The 20698-nt window shown below is 37.6% G+C and overlaps 1 protein-coding gene across 20 annotated transcripts in view; it reads right to left on the bottom strand.

The window, feature by feature from the left end:
• The window catches only part of RIMS1 (regulating synaptic membrane exocytosis 1), a 460984-nt gene that overhangs the window by 195485 nt on the left and 244801 nt on the right, over positions 1 to 20698 (bottom strand). For all 20 annotated transcript variants that reach the window (XM_029943495.1, XM_029943497.1, XM_029943511.1 and 17 more), the window contains 2 exons: positions 13946 to 14286; positions 9540 to 10405 (listed from right to left, as the gene is read on the bottom strand). In XM_029943495.1, the coding sequence (XP_029799355.1) occupies positions 9540 to 10405; positions 13946 to 14286 (1207 nt within the window). The remainder of the gene's footprint in view (positions 1 to 9539; positions 10406 to 13945; positions 14287 to 20698) is intronic.

The raw sequence follows: 20698 nt of genomic DNA, 5'->3' as shown, positions 1-20698 counted from the left end.
TGACTATTCTCATCTCTGTCCTTTGTAATATCAACAAAAACCAGGCCAAGTAAAACTGTTGGGCTTTGGCACTAAATGTCAACCCGTCCAACTGTTGGTCCTACAGCAATCTCTCTCCCCTGCATAGATTAAGAGGGTCAATTAAAGAAAACATAGGAGAAAGCATTTGGTTGAAAGTTTAAGAAGTGGAGGCAGAGGTCTATAAATACATGTCATCAGCCTCTGTGTGAACGGGCTAAGCAGAGGACATAAAAGGAAACAGGATAAAAGAAATGAGGTGGGCTCTTCTGAGAGAGCCACTATGGGCAAGGGCTATATCCTAATCATATATTCCCAAAACCTGGTAAGTGCCTGTCATATAGTAGGAACTCAATGAAATAATAATGTAGAAAAGGTAAAAGAGAAGCCGATGCTGTTGTAATTCTACATGGATCTATTGCTGTTTTGAGGTTCTGGCAGCAAACGTCCCATTTATGAAAGGCTCAGAAGACACCAAAACTGGTTATTTACCACTTAATAAAGGGGACATTAAATAACAGTTTTTTTATATTTTCCTATTTTGATGGATATCAAATTAATGCATGTACATGATGAAAATTAAAATAAATAAGGGCCTGATGTGTAGCTACAATAATTCATTTTCCCTCACATCCCATCTGTTCACACTATTATTCCTCTCCTCAAACTTGTTTTTAAACATTTATTTTGAATAAATATTAAATATTCATTCATAATAAATATTAAATATTTATTTATTTTGCCTCTGTATGTAGACTGCTTTATTGGAGATATTACCCACTGGTTTCTAATTTTAAGATAATACTTATGGTTAAAAGTGATTAGAGACATTAGCTCACTTTAATCTAGCCATTTGCTTTCACAAGCCAATAGTTTTATTCCTCCTTTTATACTTTCATATTTAAATATACAAAATCTGGGGTGCCTGTGTGGCTTAGTGAGTTAAGGATCTGACTCTTGATCTTGGCACAGGTCATGATCTCACAGTTCATGGGATCAAGCCCCACAGTGGGCTCTGTGCTGACAGTGTGGAGCCTGCTTAGTATTTTCTCCCTCTCTCTCTCTCTGCCCTCCCCTGCTCATGCACTCTCTCAAAATTACTAAACACTTAAAAAATACACATGTATACATAAGCCTATATTTCTTGTCCCAAAATTTCAACAAGCTTTTTTTAACTTTGGAACATTCTATATGAGAGCATTAATGTGCTTCCCTGCCCTTCTTCCCTGCCCAAATCTTCTCACCCCCATATTGGTCAGTGTTACCTTTATTTTGATATGGACAAAATATTTATATTCAATCATATAAACATATGTAAGTATTCAATGAGTAAGGGAGTTCATCTAAAACTTGAAAAACAGTAAATGGCACTTACATCATTACATATAAATACTCCAGAATCAGGTAAAAATGTATAAAAGTTAAATTTTCTTCTAGGGATTAACTGTCAGGCTTCCTGTTCATTCAGAGAAAACTGTGCCTAGGTTAATAGTTGAATGGGCTGTATCAATTAATAAAATAATGTCACATTTTTGTTTGCCTCATATTTGAAACTTGATTTTCCTTAATAGTGGTTGTTTTGTTTTCTCAGTGTTTGCTACTTTTTATTATTGAAAAAAGAGACAGTCTTTCCTTTACAGTCAATAAAGCCATGAATTCATTAGTCATTGGATATTTATTAGAATTCATGACATTCTTTTAAAAATTTTTTAACATTTTATTAATTTTTGAGAAACAGAGAGAGACAGTGTAATCAGGGGAGGGGCAGAGAGAGAAGTAGACACAGAATCTGAAGCAGGCTCCAGGCTCCAAGCTGTCAGCACAGAGTCCGACATGGGGCTTGAACCCAAGAACCATGAGATCATGACCTGAGCCAAAGTTGAACGCCTAACCAACTGAGCCACCCAGGCGCCCCCATGACATTCTTAACAAAGACTTTCTTCTCGGAGCCTCCTGAAAATGACTTCCAATTTTAATCTGTACATATTGCTTTCTGCACACGATGCCATTCAGGGATTTTTTTGCATTGGATTCTTGATTCAGTTTTTCTTGCTTCTCATTTGTCCCACTTTCTTATTATTCTTAGTTTTCTTGAGTGATACATCTTTAAATAATTTTCTCAGAAGGAGATTGCAAAGTTGGTTTTCTGAGAACCTGGAGTTGATTGAGGGTTTAGATGTACATGGAATTGAATTTCAAAATGGTTTTGCTCTTCCATACTTCAAAAACATTGAACAGCTGTAGTCTGGAATCCACTGCTGATAGAAAGTGTAAGGGCAGTTTATCTCTTCTTGTTGTGTATATGACCTGGTTTAGTTTAACTTCCAAAAGGTTATAGATTGTTCCAGTTTCCCTTGGCATCTTTAATGCTATTGAATTTCCTCCTATGTTTCAAATTATGATCTCTGGACTCCTACTCTGGGCTCCAATATGTTTCCTCATTGGTTAGTTTCACATTTACCTCTTTTTGAACCAAAAAAATTTATAGCCTTTACATTAGCTTTTATTTTAATATGTCAGATAAGGTTATTTGACTTCATGGTTAGGAGAATTAACTCATACCTGAGACAAGTGTGTGATCCTGAGTCCAGTTGTATAACCTTATATTCTGTCAGGTATTTCTGCTCAAGTGCTTCAGTGTTATGGGTTTTGGTACCCAGAGCTTTCTTTTTACGCTTGCTCAATAACTCTAACTTTTCAAAAAATATTTTATACAGAGTATCTGTGTGTTTGGGTGGGGAAGTTGCCCTAGGGATGTAGACATTTCAGGACGTGTCAAACTTGACCAGGAATGTAGCATTTTGAACTGTATTTTTTGCTTTTGAACTACTACTTACTTCTAGGGTCTACTTCTCTACCCTGATCTTTTCTAGTTCTTCTTGCTGGCATTCTTCATCGTTTGTGGCCTTTGTTGTTCATTCATATTTAAGTGGCTGCGCTACTAGGGATTTATCCAAAGGATACAAAAATACTGATTCAGAGGGACACATGCACCTTGATGCAGCATTATCAACAATAGTCAAATTATGGAAAGAGCCCAAATGTCCATCGAATGATGAACAGATAAAGAAGTTGCGGTGTATATATACAACAGGATATTACTCAGCCCCCCGAAAAGAAGAAATCTTACCATTTGCAATGACATGGATGGTCCTAGAGAGTATTATGCTAAGAGAAGTCAGTCAGAGAAAGACAAATACCACACATGATTTTACTCATATGTGGAATTTAAGAAATATAACAGATGTACATGGAGGAAAAAGAGATAGGCAAACCATAAAACAGACTCTTACTATAGAGAACTGAGGGTTTCTGGAGGCGAGGTGGGCAAGGGGATTGGTTAAATGATGCATATAAAGGAGGGCACTTGTGATGACATTGGATGTTGTATGCAAGTGAGGAATCACTCAATTCTACACCTGAAACTAAGTTTACACTATGTTAACTAACTAGAATTTAAATAAAACATGTAGGGGTGCCTGGGTATCTCAGTCAGTTAAGGGTCCGACTCTGGATTTCAGCTCAGGTCATGATTTCACGGTTCATGAGATTGAGCCCATGTTGGGGTTCTGTGCTGACAGTGAGGAGCCTGCTTAAGGTCCTCTCTCTCTCTCTCTCTCTCTCTCTCTCTCTCTCTCTCTCAAAATAAAGAAGTAAACATTTAAAAAAAGAATTTAAATAAAAACTTGAAAAAGAAAAAAAAAGATTGAGTACTGGCTGAATTTCTGTATGTAGCTGGTACGAACTTCCATATTGGTGTTTTTACCAATGTTGTTCAAATGGACACTAACAGTGTCTCTAACATCCGCGAGTGAATGGAGGTCATGAGCTAGTAGCCTTCACTTCAGGGTAAACAACGTGTGCCACTCAGCATTAAGCTGTAAAGGTGGGGGTGCGACAACTTTCAATATGTGAGTTTTGCTCAGGTGGTCCACTGGATCTCTTCTTGATTTCTATCTAGGGATTAAATGTGGGGTTGTTTTTGTTGTGTGTAAGGGGATAAAGAGGAGAAGGGAATGGTAAGGGGAATAAACGGTTGTTCTGTCAACAAATGTTGAATGAATCTGCCAGTCTGGAGCTCTCCTCCTTACTTCCTGCTCCAAGGAACCTAGTGTCTGAGCCTTAAGTCTCTGTAAGGCACTTCACAGCAAACCGTCTCCTCCACCACCACACCCTCTTGTTCACTTGGAAACCTCTTATGCCCCAAAGTAGGCTACATTCTTCTAACTTCTCAAAAACATCCCATCTGCTCATGGGTCACTTTCTTCTTCTTCACTTTTATGGGATCTCATGGGATAAGAAAAATAAATGCTTAAGTTTGGGCAGCCATTTGAAGAGGAAGCCCCTTTAGTGCTGCATGTGTTTTAAAGTTATAATTTTTTTAAATGTCTGTAGCCAAATTCTTACCACAGAACCTGATTTTATCTTGGTGCATCCAGTCTCTCTATAAACTCCCCAATCAGAGTCTTCTGAATAGCCAATAAAAACTGTCATAAGGGCAGAAACCATGGCTACGTATATGTGCGGATTTGTTTATTTAATCACTGTACCTCTGAAACCTAGCACAGTGTGCCTGGAAGGCAGTAGGGTCTCATAGATATTGTTTAATATCATGTGTATCATCTAATAGTCACGTAATATTACATATAAATTACTACATAAATATATCTGACCAAGTGCTTTAATTGCAAGCCTTCTTAAGGTTATAGGAAAAAGCACTAAGACGATCAAAAGGACATAAAATGCATTCTTTGCAGTCAAGAAAACACAAGTCAATCAATAACTTCTGGTCAGAATTAAAAGTTCTGTGAGCAGCAGGCACTGTACTGCTGGAGCTCAAAGAGGATACTCTCAATATTTTCTGTTTAATGATTAAAGAATGAAATAGAGAATTACATTTTCATTTAAAGGATTTAGTACCTCATTTTTGCAAAGCTTCCAACTCTTTTTCCTTATTCCCCAATGATTAATTTTCATGTACTTAACTTAATAGTCAGTAATTCACAACACCTAAACCTAAGCTCTGGTCCCTGGGAAACTGTCTTTGTCTTCAGGGGAAAATTCACATCTGTAATTAAAGATCCATAGTCTTATTTGATATCCTTGCAGGCATCAATTCTTAGAATAAACCAGATATCACATGCTCCTAAAAGGACTGATAAACACTACATAACAGTAAAAGTTACAAACAAACCAGTAAGTCCTTATTATATGGGCTAACCTCAGAAGCATTCACAGAGTACTTTCAAAATTCATAGGCATGATCAATGTTGTATTTTTTGAATGTTCAAAGTCAGTAAGCAGAAGGACATAAAAAAAGGAAATCCTGTTATCTAATACCAGGCTCTTCTTCTAACTAGTTCTGTCTGAGGATTTATATCTTATATTCCTTGTAAGTGTGTGTAGCTTACTCTCCTGATCAAAGCAGCAATACTTCCATACTTCTTCTCAGAACTGGTGCCATTTCTTTGTCTCCTCCATATCAACACCATCTTTGTCTCTTTATTTCTCAAGCCTCTCTACTCAGTTCCTTGAGGAACAAAAATTTTTTCAAGGTTTATTTATTTTTGAGAGAGAGAGAGAGAGAGAGAGAGAGAGAGAGAGAGAGGGAGAGGGAGAGAATGTATGGGGGAGGTGCAGAGAGAGAAGAAAAGAGAGAATCCCAAGCAGGTTCCAACCACAGCATAAAGCCTGATGCAGGGCTTGATCTCATGGTTCCTGGAATTGAGCCCCATGTCAGGCTCTGGGCTGACAGTGAGGTGAGATCATGACCTGAGCTGAAATCAAGAGTCAGATTCTCAACTAACTAACTGAATGACCCAGGTGCCCCTCTACCAAAAGTTTCGAAAATGCTTGGAATTTTCTAAGTGATGAAAGCCATAAAGGTATCTTTTGTTAGGTTAAAGAGGTGACTTTTGGACCACACCTAAGGCTGGGTGTTGGTTGCCTGGAGAACTAATCATGTGATTAGAGGATTGGAACTTTAGGTTCTAGCCTCCTGACTTCCTGACAGATGGAGACTGGAGGTTGAACCAATTACCAATGGTGAACGATCTAATCAACCTGCCTATGTAATAAAGCCTCCATACAAATCCAAAAGAACTAAGTTCTGACAGCTTCCAGATAGGAAACATATGGAGGTGCTACAAGAGTGACATGCCTGGAGGTGTGGGTGCTTTCCATCCTTTCCCCAGAACTTACCTTATGCATCTCTTCTTCCATATGGTTGTTCCTGAGTTATATGCTTTTATAATAAATCAATTATCTATCTATCTATCTGCAAATGAGTTTCCTAACTTCTGTGGGCTGTTCTAACAAACCAATGGGGAGGTTATGGAGCCAGTTCAACAGCCTGCGCTTATGATTGGCATCTGAAGTGAAGGACAGTCTTTTGGGACTAAGATCTTAACCTGTAAGATCTGATGCTATTCCTAGGTAGGTAATATCAGAATTGAATTAAGTTGAATTTTTCAACATCCTGCTGGCACACAAGAATTGCTTGTTGGCGTGGGAACTCACTCCACTGTACACACACATATTGGAGCTGAGTCCAGAACCCAAAATAATGGGCTATAATTAAAATGCAATCTTAATTTTTGTTTCCCACTGCCCTTTAAATTTTACTCCATGGGGATAATCTTCTCTTGACCCTAAAACTCACAACATGACATCCACTCTCCTAAGAAATCTCTTCCCAAATCATTCTTCTCATCCCATTTGATCCTATAAGAATATAGTTCTCTTACCTTTTCTTTGCATGTTAGATATATATATATATGAATGATTATCTCACACTCATTGTGATGTTACAGATCTCTGGTATAGGTACCACAAGCAAAACCAAGACAGGAAGAATACTAATTTAGTATCCTATTTTACATGCATCATCTCATCAAACCACTCAATAATTTTACCACATGGATTTTCTTATCTCCATTGTGCGAATAAGAAAACTAGGACATACGAAGGTTAAGTAACCTGCGCAGAGTCACAGGATACTGCAGATTATCATGGCTGGTTTCCTACATTGTCCTAAGTAGACAATAGTAGTGTTTGATAACAAAGGCATTAATAGATATCACAGAGAGTAGAATTTCTAATTCATTTTGAAATAGGAAAATGTCTATGCTACCTTGATAAAAAAAGTATGCTTTTTATAGTTATTGTTTCATTTGATAAACATTGAATTGGGATTTGTTAAAATTTAGAATAAGATAACTATTGTGATTAGAGTTTACTTTCAAGAAATTCATTAAAAATGAGATTAATTATCAGAGAAAACAGAGTGGTCTGAATCAGATAAATGCATACACAAGAAGTTCCCACAAGAAGAGATTTACCCTCAACTTTAAAAGTGTGTATAATTAACCAACATCCCCAGAATGATAATTCCTAAAGAGGGAAGACAGTATGCAGAGGCGGTAAGTTCCTTACATTACACCAATTCCATCCTTCCAATTACCCATGCCACTTGTCATTTTTTCTTTCAAAATCTGTTGGTATTGTGAGATTTAATTCTGACTGATTCTATGCCCACTGTGATTTAAAACACATATTCAGAAAGAGCTGATGTAGAGTTCTTTAAGAAATGGGAAATATACATAGGTACATATACATATGCATTAAGAACTATCTACACACCAAATAAGCACAACCAGTTACATTTTTATTTAACAATTTATTATTTCAGGAGATAAAAATATTTGTTCACAAAACAATATTAGGGCACAGAGGGAACAAGAATATACTCACCATGTGACTTTTAAAAAGACAGTATGCATAAGTGTATGCATATTGACTTATAAATTAAACATAAGTCATCAGAAAGTGTGCTAAAGGAGCCAAATGATCCCATATATATAGAATATTTTCATTTCTGTCTCCCACTGCCTTTTAAATTTTATTCTATGGGGACAGTCCTCCCTTGATCCTGAAACTTACAACATGGCATCCACATTCTGCTACATAATCTCTTCCAAAATCACTGTCCAAAGACAGCTATTTTAACCTGAGATGCAGTAATTATGACAGAATAAACTTTTTTCTAATTGTTCCCAAATACATACATCCATTCATCCATCCATCCATCCACCCACCTACCTATATATTTATCTAGACCAAAAAATAGAGAAATAGATTGATACATGTGTTTGCATATGTGTGTCTATATCTATATTTGTATCTATCTGTCTATCTATATGTAGACAGAGAGAAAGGAGTCAGAGGACATAGAAGGGGAGGAGATACAGCCATGCAGTTTGAAGATAGAGAAGATGAGGAGGTAAAGTTAACGTTTTTATAAATGTGTAATATTTAGCATATAATTTAGCAACTATAAAACAAGCCAAAAAACTGTAAAAACAGACACCTCAAAATATAACTAAGAAGCACTACAAGGATGATTGCCACCACCATCAAAATTAGGACTATAGCCAATTTAAATCTGAGTTAACAGCAGCAGAATGATGTGAATCTTCAAAACAAATACATAACCTCAAAACTAAACTGAAATATTTTCTAGGCCAGCATTATGTTATCTAAAAGAACTTTCCGTGATGACTGCTCCTGAGCACTTGAAATGTGGTTTAGAGTGACTAGGGAACTGAATTTTTAAGTTTATTTAATTGTAATTAATTTAAAGGTGTCTATGGTATTGTACACAGTGCAGAACACAAAAAGGGGGGAAAAAGCTCATCACACAACACTGTAAAATGTTTTGTAGGGGTTCCTGTGTGGCTCAGTCAATTAAGCAACCAATTCTTCATTTTGGCTCAGGCCATAATGTCGCCGGTTCATGAGTTCGAGCCCTGCATGGGGTTCTATGCTGATAACAGGGCGCCTACCTGAAATTCTGGATCTCTCTTTCTCTCTCTGCCTCCCTCTCAAAATAAATAAGCATTAAAAAAAGTTGGTACATTCTACTTTGTCAGGGATAGTTTTGGTTTTCCAGAAAAGCTTTTTTTTCCTAGACAAATCCACCCCCAAAATAATAAGTTAAAAACACAAGACTGCCTACTCAATTTCCCAGAATGACAAGAACCCAAATCATTAAGAACTCTTGTAACCTAAATTTGAAGCTTATGATTATGTTTCAAAATCCTACCAAAAAGGAACAAAGGAAGCAAGCAAGCTAAAACCAAGCTAAATTCTATTCCCTGTGAAGGTATGTCTGTGAGCACTCCAAGTTACACTTTTTCCTCCACTTCTACGGAAATATGGAGCTATAACTGACATTCAACTCCATATTAAGGAAACCCGCACGATCTGACATACATAGTGCCAAATGATTACCAAAAATAAGTTTAGTAAACATCTATCTTCGCATCTAGATAGAATTTTTGTTTTTCCCTCCTGATCAGCTTGTAATCTGGTCTCAGAAACTTTCTAACACAGCATACAGCAGTGGTAGCTACCGTCATTACGATGCACGTTTCAAGGCACTTGCAACTTTCTACGCCTGCACACGCGCGCAGCGGAGCCGCAAACACGTCCGCGCTCGGCGTCCACCCGCCCGCCCTTACCTTTCTCGCTGACGCTCTCGCTCTCCAGCTCCACATCCTCGCAGCTGGTGTACTCCGGCGTGGACACGCCCTCCTCCTCGGAGCTGCTCACGGACATCTGCCGCTTCTTGCCGCCTCTCTTGGACCGGTGTGGCTTGGGAGGCGAGGGCCTCACGGACTCAGACTGATCAGAACTCAGGGAGTCGTTCCGCAGCATGGTCTCCACCTTCTCGCGCTTGGACTTCCTGATGAGGACGGCCGAGCTGGGGTCCAGGCGGCTCTGCTTCCTGAGGGGCTCCTGGGCTTTGGGCTCCAGGGCTTCTGCGGGGACTGGCCCATGCCTGGGTGCCGGCGGGCTGTGGTTCGCCAGCTGCTTGGCGCCCTGCGTCCTGACTTCCGCAGTCCTCTCGGCCGAGTAAGCCCGCGGCGAGTCCGGCGGCGAGGCCCTGGCGGCGGCCGGTGCGCGCTTGCCGGCCTTGGCGTCTGGCGGCGCGGCGCCGGCCTCGGTGCGCGGGAGCGCCACGTCGCTGTGGCGCCGCTCGTGCCTCGCGCGGGACACCCGGGCGTGCATGCGCATCTGCTGCTCCTCCGGCGGCGGTTTCACCGGGTACCGCGCCAGGTTCGGATCGCTGCGGTACCTGGTCTGGTACTCCTCCTCTTTCCTTTGCTTCTCTTCGTCCGCCGCTTTGCGATCCTCGCGTTTTTCCGGCACGTCCGGGTAGTCCTGTGACCGCCCTTTCTCAAGCCGTCGGGTTTCCCGCCTTTCTTTCCGCTCGCGCTCTTCCACGGGCCCCTCTCCCGGCTGCGCTGAGGACTTGGGCACGCGTTTCCGCTCGCTCTTCTGGGCTCCTTTGCCGTTCTGCTCAGAGAGCCCTGGAGTTTTCTTCCTGTGGCCACAAAGGAACGTCAAGAAGAAAAGCAATGTGTAAAGCTACAAGTGAAGATCAGACTTAAGAAACCTCGTTTCTTCACGTTCCATTTAAATCCTTTCAAATGATTCGTTATAATCTCATGTCTAATTAAATGATTTGATAAATAACCACATTAAACCTGTGTGTCTGACTAGCTTTCTAAATAAGGTCCCTTTACATTACAACATCCCAAGGAACTTGAAAAGTTTTCACATTTAAAATTCCCTATAAATTAGATAAATGAAAATCACCAATAAAGTAATAATGAACACGTTTCATGCTAACTTCTGCTTGTGAATGAAATATTAAAAATATTTTAGATGAAACTAAGATATGTATATACACAGATATCAGTTCAATTCTAAATATATATACTTGATGTACATCTGGACAATACATATTGGCAACCTTTTATTATAATAGAAACTTTTAAAGAAATATGAATACAAGTATGTCCATTTCAAAAAAATCAAATCTAGTAGCACTTCTTTAAAGTAGGGGGAAAAAAGTTATTTTAAGAACCTTATGTGCACCCGAACACTTAAGGAAGTTGGTTAGGGAAAAAATGGCTGAACTTTAGACTTTATTTTACCTTCCTTGGGCAATAGCAATATTGAAATGTTTCAAATTATTCAATTTTCCTCCTTCCCTCCCCCTCTTCCTTTCCCTCTCTCTCATTTCAGAACACAGCCCCAAAACAAACAAAAACGAAACTCATTTTGTTTATACTTTTCTCTCCATCCCATTTAAGGTACTGCAAAGATAAAAGGAAAGGGAAGGAGTTTGGCAGTCTTTGATTTTTGTAGATATATCATTCAGCTGCTCCTTTCAACCCTTTTTTATACACTGGAGTCCACCTAATTTGGGAAAGTTCCAGCAACTATACCAGAATTTACAAAAAGTAAGGGCCTTGTCTAAGCTCTGACACTATACAATACACTGGGCAATTAAAATGGGAACAATCTAAGGCCTTTTTTTAAAAACCCTGAGGCCCATAGAGGGCTTTCCAGAGGAAAACATCTTTTGATTGCAAATCCAAAAGCAGATGTCAAGCATAAAAATCAAGAAAAACTACAAGATGCAAAAAAGGGCAATTTCTATTGTGGGTTACCAAAGTAGTAGTTACTAGGATATGCTGTGGGGTCAGTTTGAGGAGGGGCTAATCGTAGTGGGAAGAAAGGGTGAAGGGTTTCAAATGGCATAGGTAAGCAAAATAGCCTGGGAAATTCTGCTGAAGACATTTAGTGCACATTGCTCTTTTGAAGTGAAAGAGATTTTCATCAAAGGGTAGAATTGCAAGGGTGCCAATGTAAGGAGACTAATAGGAATATATATTAATTATCAAATATAGTTTGATACATACAAGTGTGATGATTGTACTGCAGACATTTAGTAGCCCATTAAAGCATCACTCATCTTGTTGGAAGTTTATATTGAATAAATTTATTTTCTTTGAAACGTTGATAAATAATGCTTACTTTGCAAAGTCCACATGAGCATTAAAGGAGAGACCATATGTGAAAATGCTTTATGGAAAGTGCTTTATATAGAGTGTCATGCAAACGGAAGGAGTTCTGTGGTGTCTCTGATCTTTGCTTCCCTGAATATGCTTTTCCCCACCTCCACCTCTAATTATTTCATTTCCACTAACTCCTGATGAAGAATTCTTCAATAATTTTAAACAGACCTCTTGCCATTCTTTTGGTGTCACTTATCTCCCTGAAGGTGCCACCCATCTCTTCTTTTCCTTCTATACCCCAATGTCCTCAGTATCTTCTTATGTATTTATATCATCAGAAGTAATCTGTGTAATCAATATTAACATTTTTCTCTATCAGTCTTCTTCAAATTTAATTTAAAATAAAACAAAAAGTTGCTTCTCAGTTCTTATTCTTGAATTCTTTGTAGTTTTTTTTTTACCATATGTCAAAAACAGGATTCATATTTTCCCTTTAGAAACTTTACAGCTCCAAATTCTCTTATTTACAGGTATCATTTTCTGACCAATCTCACATTGCATCTTTAATATTTTAGTCTCTTCTTAACCCACAGTAGTTTGTCACCAAAAGCTATTCATTATTCCTTCACTGAAGTATCTCTAGTGTCCTTTGTGTGTTCTCTCCATATAGTTTAGTGGCATTCATTCTCTCTTTCTGAAATGTCCTCTCTTGTCCTGTCTACCTACCCTATAATTCCTGGGGACCCTGGAAAGCTTAATTCAGAAGGCACCTCCTCTTTCCTGTGGCTCCCAAAGTACTACATGGATCTTCTAGTTTTGATCAAGTTAGCTTTCTGGTACAGTTAACTGCTCAGGTGTCTGTTTTCCCTAGGATAGTCTGTGGTGTCTTCCCGGGATCTGTCAGAAAAGGGACCATGTCCTAATCATCTCTATACTCTGGTTCCTGGCAGTGTTTGTTTATAATACACACATGGCTACTGGATTGATTAGTCACTACATTCAGTTAATGTGAGGTGCTCCAAACTACCAATATCATGACAAATAGCGCCATGTCCTCCTTGTTAACATTGTCTCCCAGTGCGTAGCATCCTGTCTCGTTGTAAATGTATTGTTTGAATGAAGAAACGAATCAATTAAAGTTAAGTTATTGGATCATGTTAGCCCATGATTAAAACCTTCAGTAACTTTCCATTATTCCTAGAATAAAATCTAACTTGGCCAATAGGCCCTGGATGACTTGGTCCCTGATACCTAACAGCTGCCTCTCCTCCACTCTACCCTGCCCTCCTCCCTCTCAGCTATGCACACACCTGGCAGTGGGCATCCTTTAGGTTCTAGTGTGAGAACTTGTTCCTTCAGGTCACATGCCTGAGCATATACCTGGAATACTCATTCCATTCCTCACCTGGTTAATTCCTAGTCAATTGTCAGAGCCCAGCATAAAAGAAATGTCCTCCAAGAAGGCTTTGCTAATATACCTGTGCATACTCCACTGTGTCAGGTCATAGTCTCTTAGAGCACACTTTGAATTAAAGTGCTAGTTCTCTAAGTGAATAAATGATCTAAGAGCTTTTCTGAGTTCAAGGTTGGAAGTTAGTGACTTGTTTACAGTTGTGCATGTTAGGAAAGAAAAGCTTTTCAAGAAAGGTCTCCTGGGGCGCCTGGGTGGCTCAGTCGGTTAAGCATCCGGCTTGGGCTCAGGTCATGATCTCTCGTTCAAGGGGTCAGGCTCTGTGCTGACAGCTCAGCGCATGGAGCCTGTCTTCAGATTATGTGTCTACCTCTTTCTCTGACCCTCCCCTGCTCATGCTGTCTCTCTCTCAAAAAATAAATAAAACATTAAAAAACATTAAGAAAAAGAAGAAAGAAAGAAAGGTCTCCTAAGGAATGACACATTCTAGAGGTAAGCGAACACCTCAGAGCTCGTTGTTGCCTTCCCGGTGGGGCCTGAGTACTACCTCCGCATATTCCCCTTCATAGCAGTTAAATTCCTGCGAACAGGTTTGCTCTCAATGCAAATACCTTGTCTTTTGCTTACAGGGTTAAAGAACTATTACCTCTCTCTTGGCGGTTCACTTCTAGACCTGGATGAAGCCTGCTTCTGTTCAGGCCCCAGGGCTTGCGGCGAGGACTCTGCCCCTTTGCTCCGGTCAGGCTGTGCGCTGGGAGGAGCTGTGTCCTGGGAGGAGGCCGCTGCTGTGCTCAGAGGGGTCTGAGACCGGGATCGCTCTTGGAGCCGAGCTTTCTTTTCTCTGGGTACGTCAGAACCAGCGCCTGTGGCTGTATCACTTAGGGTTCCATCCTGACTTGGCTGCTGAGGGCCACTTCCAAAGAACCACGCCCCAGATTTGGTTAAGATTTCTTGTTGCTTTCGACATAAGTTGCATACCCACATAACCTATTTGAAGAAGAGAGAACAATATAAATTTTCTATGCCATTTGGAAATGATGTATCTTTATCACATTAAAATATCTTTTAAGGAAAAGAAGAACGGTTGTCATATTTCCACTTATCCTTGCAAATTTCTTGTGAAAATGGTCCTTGCACAAGTCAAGTACATGAATGCCTAGACTGAAACCACAGCACCTCAAGGCTGCCAGAGTAGGATTTTTTTCTTGGTGTCTTAACTCTGTATCCATCATAGTTTGTATGACTGACTCTGAAGTTTCCTTTAAAGTATCTGTTGGTAAAAATGTCCTAGGCAGGGTAGTTGATTGATTAGACAAATGTAAGGAGCTATAGCATAAATATTTATGTACATAAACCTCAATGTCTCAAAAGATTTAGAAAATATCTGTCTTCTCAAACTTTATGCATTTTAAAGCCAATATTAAAAGATATTCATATGGAACAAACAATAAAAGGTAGACACAAAAGGAAAGGTCAAGCTGTACATTTTCTCTAGTTTATTAGTAATAAACTCACCTCAGGTTGATATTATGCTATAAAAGTTTCCATGCACAAATTTACCAAAGCAATAAATTTGGGGCTGGATTTATTCATATGTGACTATTCCCATATAGTTTCCACTAGAGTAGCTATTTTGTAAGAATCATCTAGCAACACATCCACTGATAAATTATAAGATGTATTACCACCTAAAATAAATCTATATATCAGCTCTCCTCTTGGTGACATTTAAAATGAATGTAATAACAAGGACAACGATCATAACAGATACAATGAATAACAGTAACAGCAAAACATAGTAGACACAGAGCTAAGGTAGGTGCCTATGGCCTCATGAGCCTTCTTTTCAAATATCACCAATACCTCTGCTTTTAGTATAATTCCACTTCCCTGCCTCAGTTGCTTTCCTTTAAACACACTTCAGTTTTCCTTTGTACTTGAGAAACAGCACCCACAGGAAAGGCTGTTCACCAAACTTCAGGTCCTTGTTTTCACAAATACTGATTCAGTCAACAATTACTCAAAAATATCACATAAGGGTGAATAAATCCCAGATACAACACTAAGTGAGAAACAACATTAAGACAGTAAAAGACAAAGCCTTGTTTAGTTGGCAAAGAGAAGAAAACGTACCATTGCAAACATTTGAGTTAACAGGAGAAAAACAACTGTAGTTATACAATAAAAGCTAAAGTGAGAATCAGAAAAAGAGGGAGAAAAGTTATATATTTTTCACAAGAAAGAAAGTATAGATGAACTGTTAAGAACTGCTGCCTTCCAAGCAAGAAAACTCAAATGAATTAACAATATAGGAAAAACTAAGACTTAGAGGTGTTTACTCTAAAAAGCTTAAGATTGGCAAAGCTTAATTCCTTCCTCTACACTTCCTCAGGTCATGAAATAAAGGAAACTAGATTCACAAAAGCTGTTAGTTGAATTCTAATATGCCAAGATGTTAACCAAGATAAATACTGCATTTCATAAGCCTATAACAAAATAAAGGAAATATGGAACATAGCTGTAATGGACAGTGCTTCCCAAATAAGGCTTTATTATGCACAATGTATCACACTGTCTTTATGTCATGATAAAGTCCCTCAGAAGTTCTGAGTAGTTGAACACAGTTTTATCAAGAATAACATTATAAGGGGCAATAACCCCAAGGCCAGGACTCCATGCACAGTGACACTGACTCCCCCCTGCCTAGACCCCGGAGGGGGACAGGAGATGTGTTTCCTCGTGAGTTGCCTCTTTAGCTAATAAAACAGTAAACTTTCAGAAGTTCTGAAATTATGCAGTTCAAAGAGATTGTGAATTTGCTGCTTCTGAGAGGCAATGTGAAAGAGGAAGTATTACTTTTATGTACAAAGTTATTTACTTACAGAAATTTTGGTACAGTGTGCATTGAAAAACATGTGAAATATTGAAGTGTCTAACTAACGGTGTTGAAGTGTCTTTAATAAAGGTTCATTTATAAATGTTCAAAAAAATAGACATTAACTTTGCATATATATACTATACTATAAGAAAAATACTCATCCATCATCAAAAGTAAGTCCTTTTATTGTTTCACAAAATGTTAATTTAGGATAAATATGTTTCCTTTAAAGTCATACAGAAAACACAATAAAATATATAATTAATATAAAAAAATAAAAAATGGAGTTAAGTTAAAAAAAAAGAGGCAGAAAGGAGAATTAAATGCAAGTAAAAACAAGTGTAAAGAAGACTCCTCACTTCTTTGTACATCTGAATATTTTCTAGAAAATTGTTATCATAATCTTATTTTGATTGTTTCAAATTTTTAAGTGTTATATAAATGGGCCAGTAAAAAGTAATTGCCAGATTTGGACAGATTTCAATTCTTGAATAGGTGCAGAATTGCCACAGGAGTGATAAAAGCAGACAAATTATGATTGTTGCCAAATTGTTATTATTAATATTAAATATTAAATTCACTTAATTTCATTTCCGATTGATTAAAAAAGTTACAGTTAGTAAGTAGAAGCAACTACTTTAATATTTTCAAAATATTACTTATTCACTTAATTCTGGCTATTTCATTAATTTTGTCTATTTTTAACAGAAAAAATGTTTAAGTCCAAATTTTTTCTATGTTTTATTTCCTTGTGTACACATTTTTCAATTTGTATTTCAAAATTAATGATAAGTGTGGCCAATCTATCCTCCAATCTGAAAGCAAAATTAATAATAAAAAATAAAAATATTTTTATTAAAATCCTATCTCCCAGTCTCTACCATTATATAAATTACTTTTGCCACAAAGCTCACAAATAAAAAAAGAAACAGTTTATACAAGTTGTAAAGAAAATAGATGACAGTACAATAGAACATTTGTTATTGTACCTTCCAACACATCATATCAAACATTTCAGGTATGTATAAAAACGAGCCAAACAGTTGCTAAGAAGCAACACAGTTATGTATGTTTACAAAGTCTCTTTTTGAACTTAGTTTCAAGCATTATGCTTGCCTTCAACTATAGATAATCCAAAAAGTGGGCTAACCATCCAAAGGTGGGATGGGTAGCCTTTCTTCACTGTTTTTTTAAAGGACAAGATACAAATATTTCTACCCAAAAAAATCATATATTTAAAACTCACACACACATGCACACACACGCGCACGTTTTTAAATTTAAAGACTCCACCATGAGGGATTATACCCTGATTAAGTACCCTGGGATGTGTTTCAAACTAATCTACATTAAAGTCTGTGTAATACCTTATCCTAACAATTTACAGATGTTAAGCAACCAAACACAAACTTACATGAAAGATTATTGTGATAGAACATGGCTTCGGATACTCCACGCCATACATCAGAAATATGAAGAACACTGGAAAATTTTATAATTTATTTTTAAATTTTTTCTTAAGTGTTTATTTTTGAGAGAGAGAGAGAGAGAGAGAGAGAAACAGAGCATGAGTGGGAGAGGGGCACAGCGAGAGGGAGACACAGAATCCCAAAAGGCTCCCAGGCTCCAGCTGTCAGCACCGAGCCCTATGCAGGGCTCAAACCCACAAACCGGGGGATCATTACCTGAACTGCAGTTGGATGCTTAACTGACTGAGCCACCCAGGCACCCCTGGAAAACTTTATTCAGAGCTTTTGCACTAACAGTATTTTAAATTCCATCTAGGGAATCCTTAAGAAATATAACAGACCATTTTATGGCAGAAAAATTATATTCAGATGTAAGAAATACTTTATACTTTCACATGAAATGTTACAGATCCATACATAGAGAGCAGAAGAAATGTGCCCTAGATTTATTTATTCTCAATGATATTACTAAGGTGGTTATTGATGACAATGAAGTACAGAATTCGCATGTTGACACAACTGTCTTGTTTATAAAAATTCAGGGTGCCTGGTGGTTTAGTCAGTTAAGCTTCTGACTCTTGGTTTTGGGTCAGGTCATGATCTCACAGTCTGTGATTTTGGGCCCCACATCTGGCTCTGCACTGATAGCGTGGAGCGTGCTTGGGATTCTCTTTATCTTCCTTTCTCTTTGCTTCTCTACACTCAATCTCTGTCTCTGTCTCTGTCTCTCTCAAAGTAAAAAAAATAAACATTAAAAAGATTAAAAAGTCCATCTTTAGTACTGTAACATAAAAAATAAATAGAAGCATGAAGATTTTTTACAAAGATAAAATGTTAAATACTGACTTTTATTTAATACAGCACTAAGAATAGTTACAGGATCATTTTGAAAAACACGAAAAAGAAAACAAGGAGATATTCAGCTTTATTATAGATGCTGCATCTTCTGAATATTTTTACTCATTTTCCTTACTTTCTCTATTCAGTGAAGTCACTTATGCTAGCAGAAACTGGGGACAAAATTATGAAGGTGGTATTTCAGCTTTTTTGACGATAGTAGATGAGACAATAAAAAATAATTGATTACTAAGCAGGTGAAAATGAGAGACTTCTCTTTGGTACTTGTTTCAGAGTGTGTGTGTGTGTGTGTGTGTGTGTGTGTGTGTGTGTGTGTGTGTCTCCCAGTCTTTTGTTATTGCTCTTGCTATTTCATTAGCTTATTTTTTCCTTTTGTAAGTTTTATAAAATACATGAGCACATAGAAGTGACCTGATACATCTCAAGTTTTAATAGGGTCCCTCTGGTTGCTGTGTTGAGCATAAAATGTAGGGATTCCATTGTGGAATTTTTTGTGAAATGAATTCTAACACTGGTATTTTTACTCTCTTTTGGTTCTTCTTTGACAGATACATTTCCCTATCACTTTAGGTTATCTACTTGTGTAATTTTGTTGGAGATGCATTTCTTTTTATATATAGCACAAAACTGAACTATTTTTTAATTCAGTCCAAGAATCTTTGTTTTAGTAGCACCCAGACACATACCAATCCTTATTTCATACGTCCTGACTGACATTATAATATAAGACGTTCCTCTATTCATGGAAGGTCAATGCACACACTGCACTCTGGATATCATCCCTTCTGCTCAGTAAGGACTTCACTCCGTCACTGACACCTTCATTTTCCTGTGTCTTCAACCTTGACTTCTCTATGGCTCCTTTACTCTTGGCATTTAACTATTAGAGAATTTAAATAATCAAAACTTGTTTTCTTTGAATCTATTCTCTCTCTCGAGCCACTTTTTTCTCTAAAAATCTTTCAAATCAACGTACCTGTTAATGTAACCTAAATTAATACTCTCTCCACTTTCTTACATCCCTATTATATCTCAATAGTCTGACTCCAGTCTCTAGAGCTGTGTTTAGTTATTTTTCACAGACATTGATGATTTCTTCCATGGTGCCAATTTCACATATAGACTCTTTTTAGCCCTTTTCCAATTGAGTGTATGTAATTTATGACTACCCATCTTTTTTGTTTTCTGGATATTAAAGATCATTTTCTTGCATCACCTCTTCTCATCCTACTTGCATCACCTCTTCTCATATTCCTTGCTAAAAATCTTTCTTCTTCACTCTTATTCAATGTTAAGGTCACACCGTGCTCCATTTCTGCTCTTCTGCATTTCTTATTCCAATAGATTCCATGTGAGATGGAAACAGGATATCCATTTTTTATTACAACTCCTTCTGAAAAATATTTTTCAGAAAGTTATATGATAAATTGGCATTGTTTAATAATTTAAATTGGTGGTTACTATACTATATGACCACCCATCGAGCAATTAATCTGAGTGATGCTAATCTACCCTCTCCCTAATATTCATCAAGTATTAACTCTGATTCCTGAATATGATGACTCAAAATTGATTCCTCATGTCTATTCCCATTGTACTGACTAATTTGAGGTCATGATCTCTTTCTATCATGATTTCTGTAACTAATATCCTAACAGAGTTTCTTCTTCCTTCTATTGGCCCTGCAATAAATCCTCCATACCATACCATTTTCACATCTTCCAAAATTTAAATTTGAGAAAATCACTCTCTGTATTCAAGATATAATCATAACTCTTATTTAGCCTACTGTGGTTCTTTCCTACATTTTGAACCTCATTAACAGCTGATTCCCACATACACTCCATTCCCCAGTTTTCTGAACATTGTGCAGTCCCTAGAATTTACTCCAGATGTTTAGCTATATGACCTCATTTAAAGGTTAACCCATATCCAAATGGATTATATACATAACATTTTCATTTTTCACATATATTCATTGATAATGTAAAATTTTCATATGTATCTTATCTCCTAGAGATATGTATTATAAAGAATACTAAAAAAAATTGTGTGTATTTGTTCAATATAGTATTCCTAAAACTTGATATCTTATTTTTTTTACTTTTAATGGCCTACATTCCTAATTTCAATAATGAAATAGGGGCACCTGGGTGGCTCAGTCAGTGAAGCATCTGACTTTGGCTTAAGTCAT

The sequence above is a fragment of the Suricata suricatta genome, chromosome 7 (assembly GCF_006229205.1).
Source record: "Suricata suricatta isolate VVHF042 chromosome 7, meerkat_22Aug2017_6uvM2_HiC, whole genome shotgun sequence".
NCBI classification, from domain to species: Eukaryota; Metazoa; Chordata; class Mammalia; order Carnivora; family Herpestidae; genus Suricata; species Suricata suricatta.
Note: the sequence above shows the minus strand (reverse complement) of the source record. Positions and strands in the feature narration are given on the sequence as shown.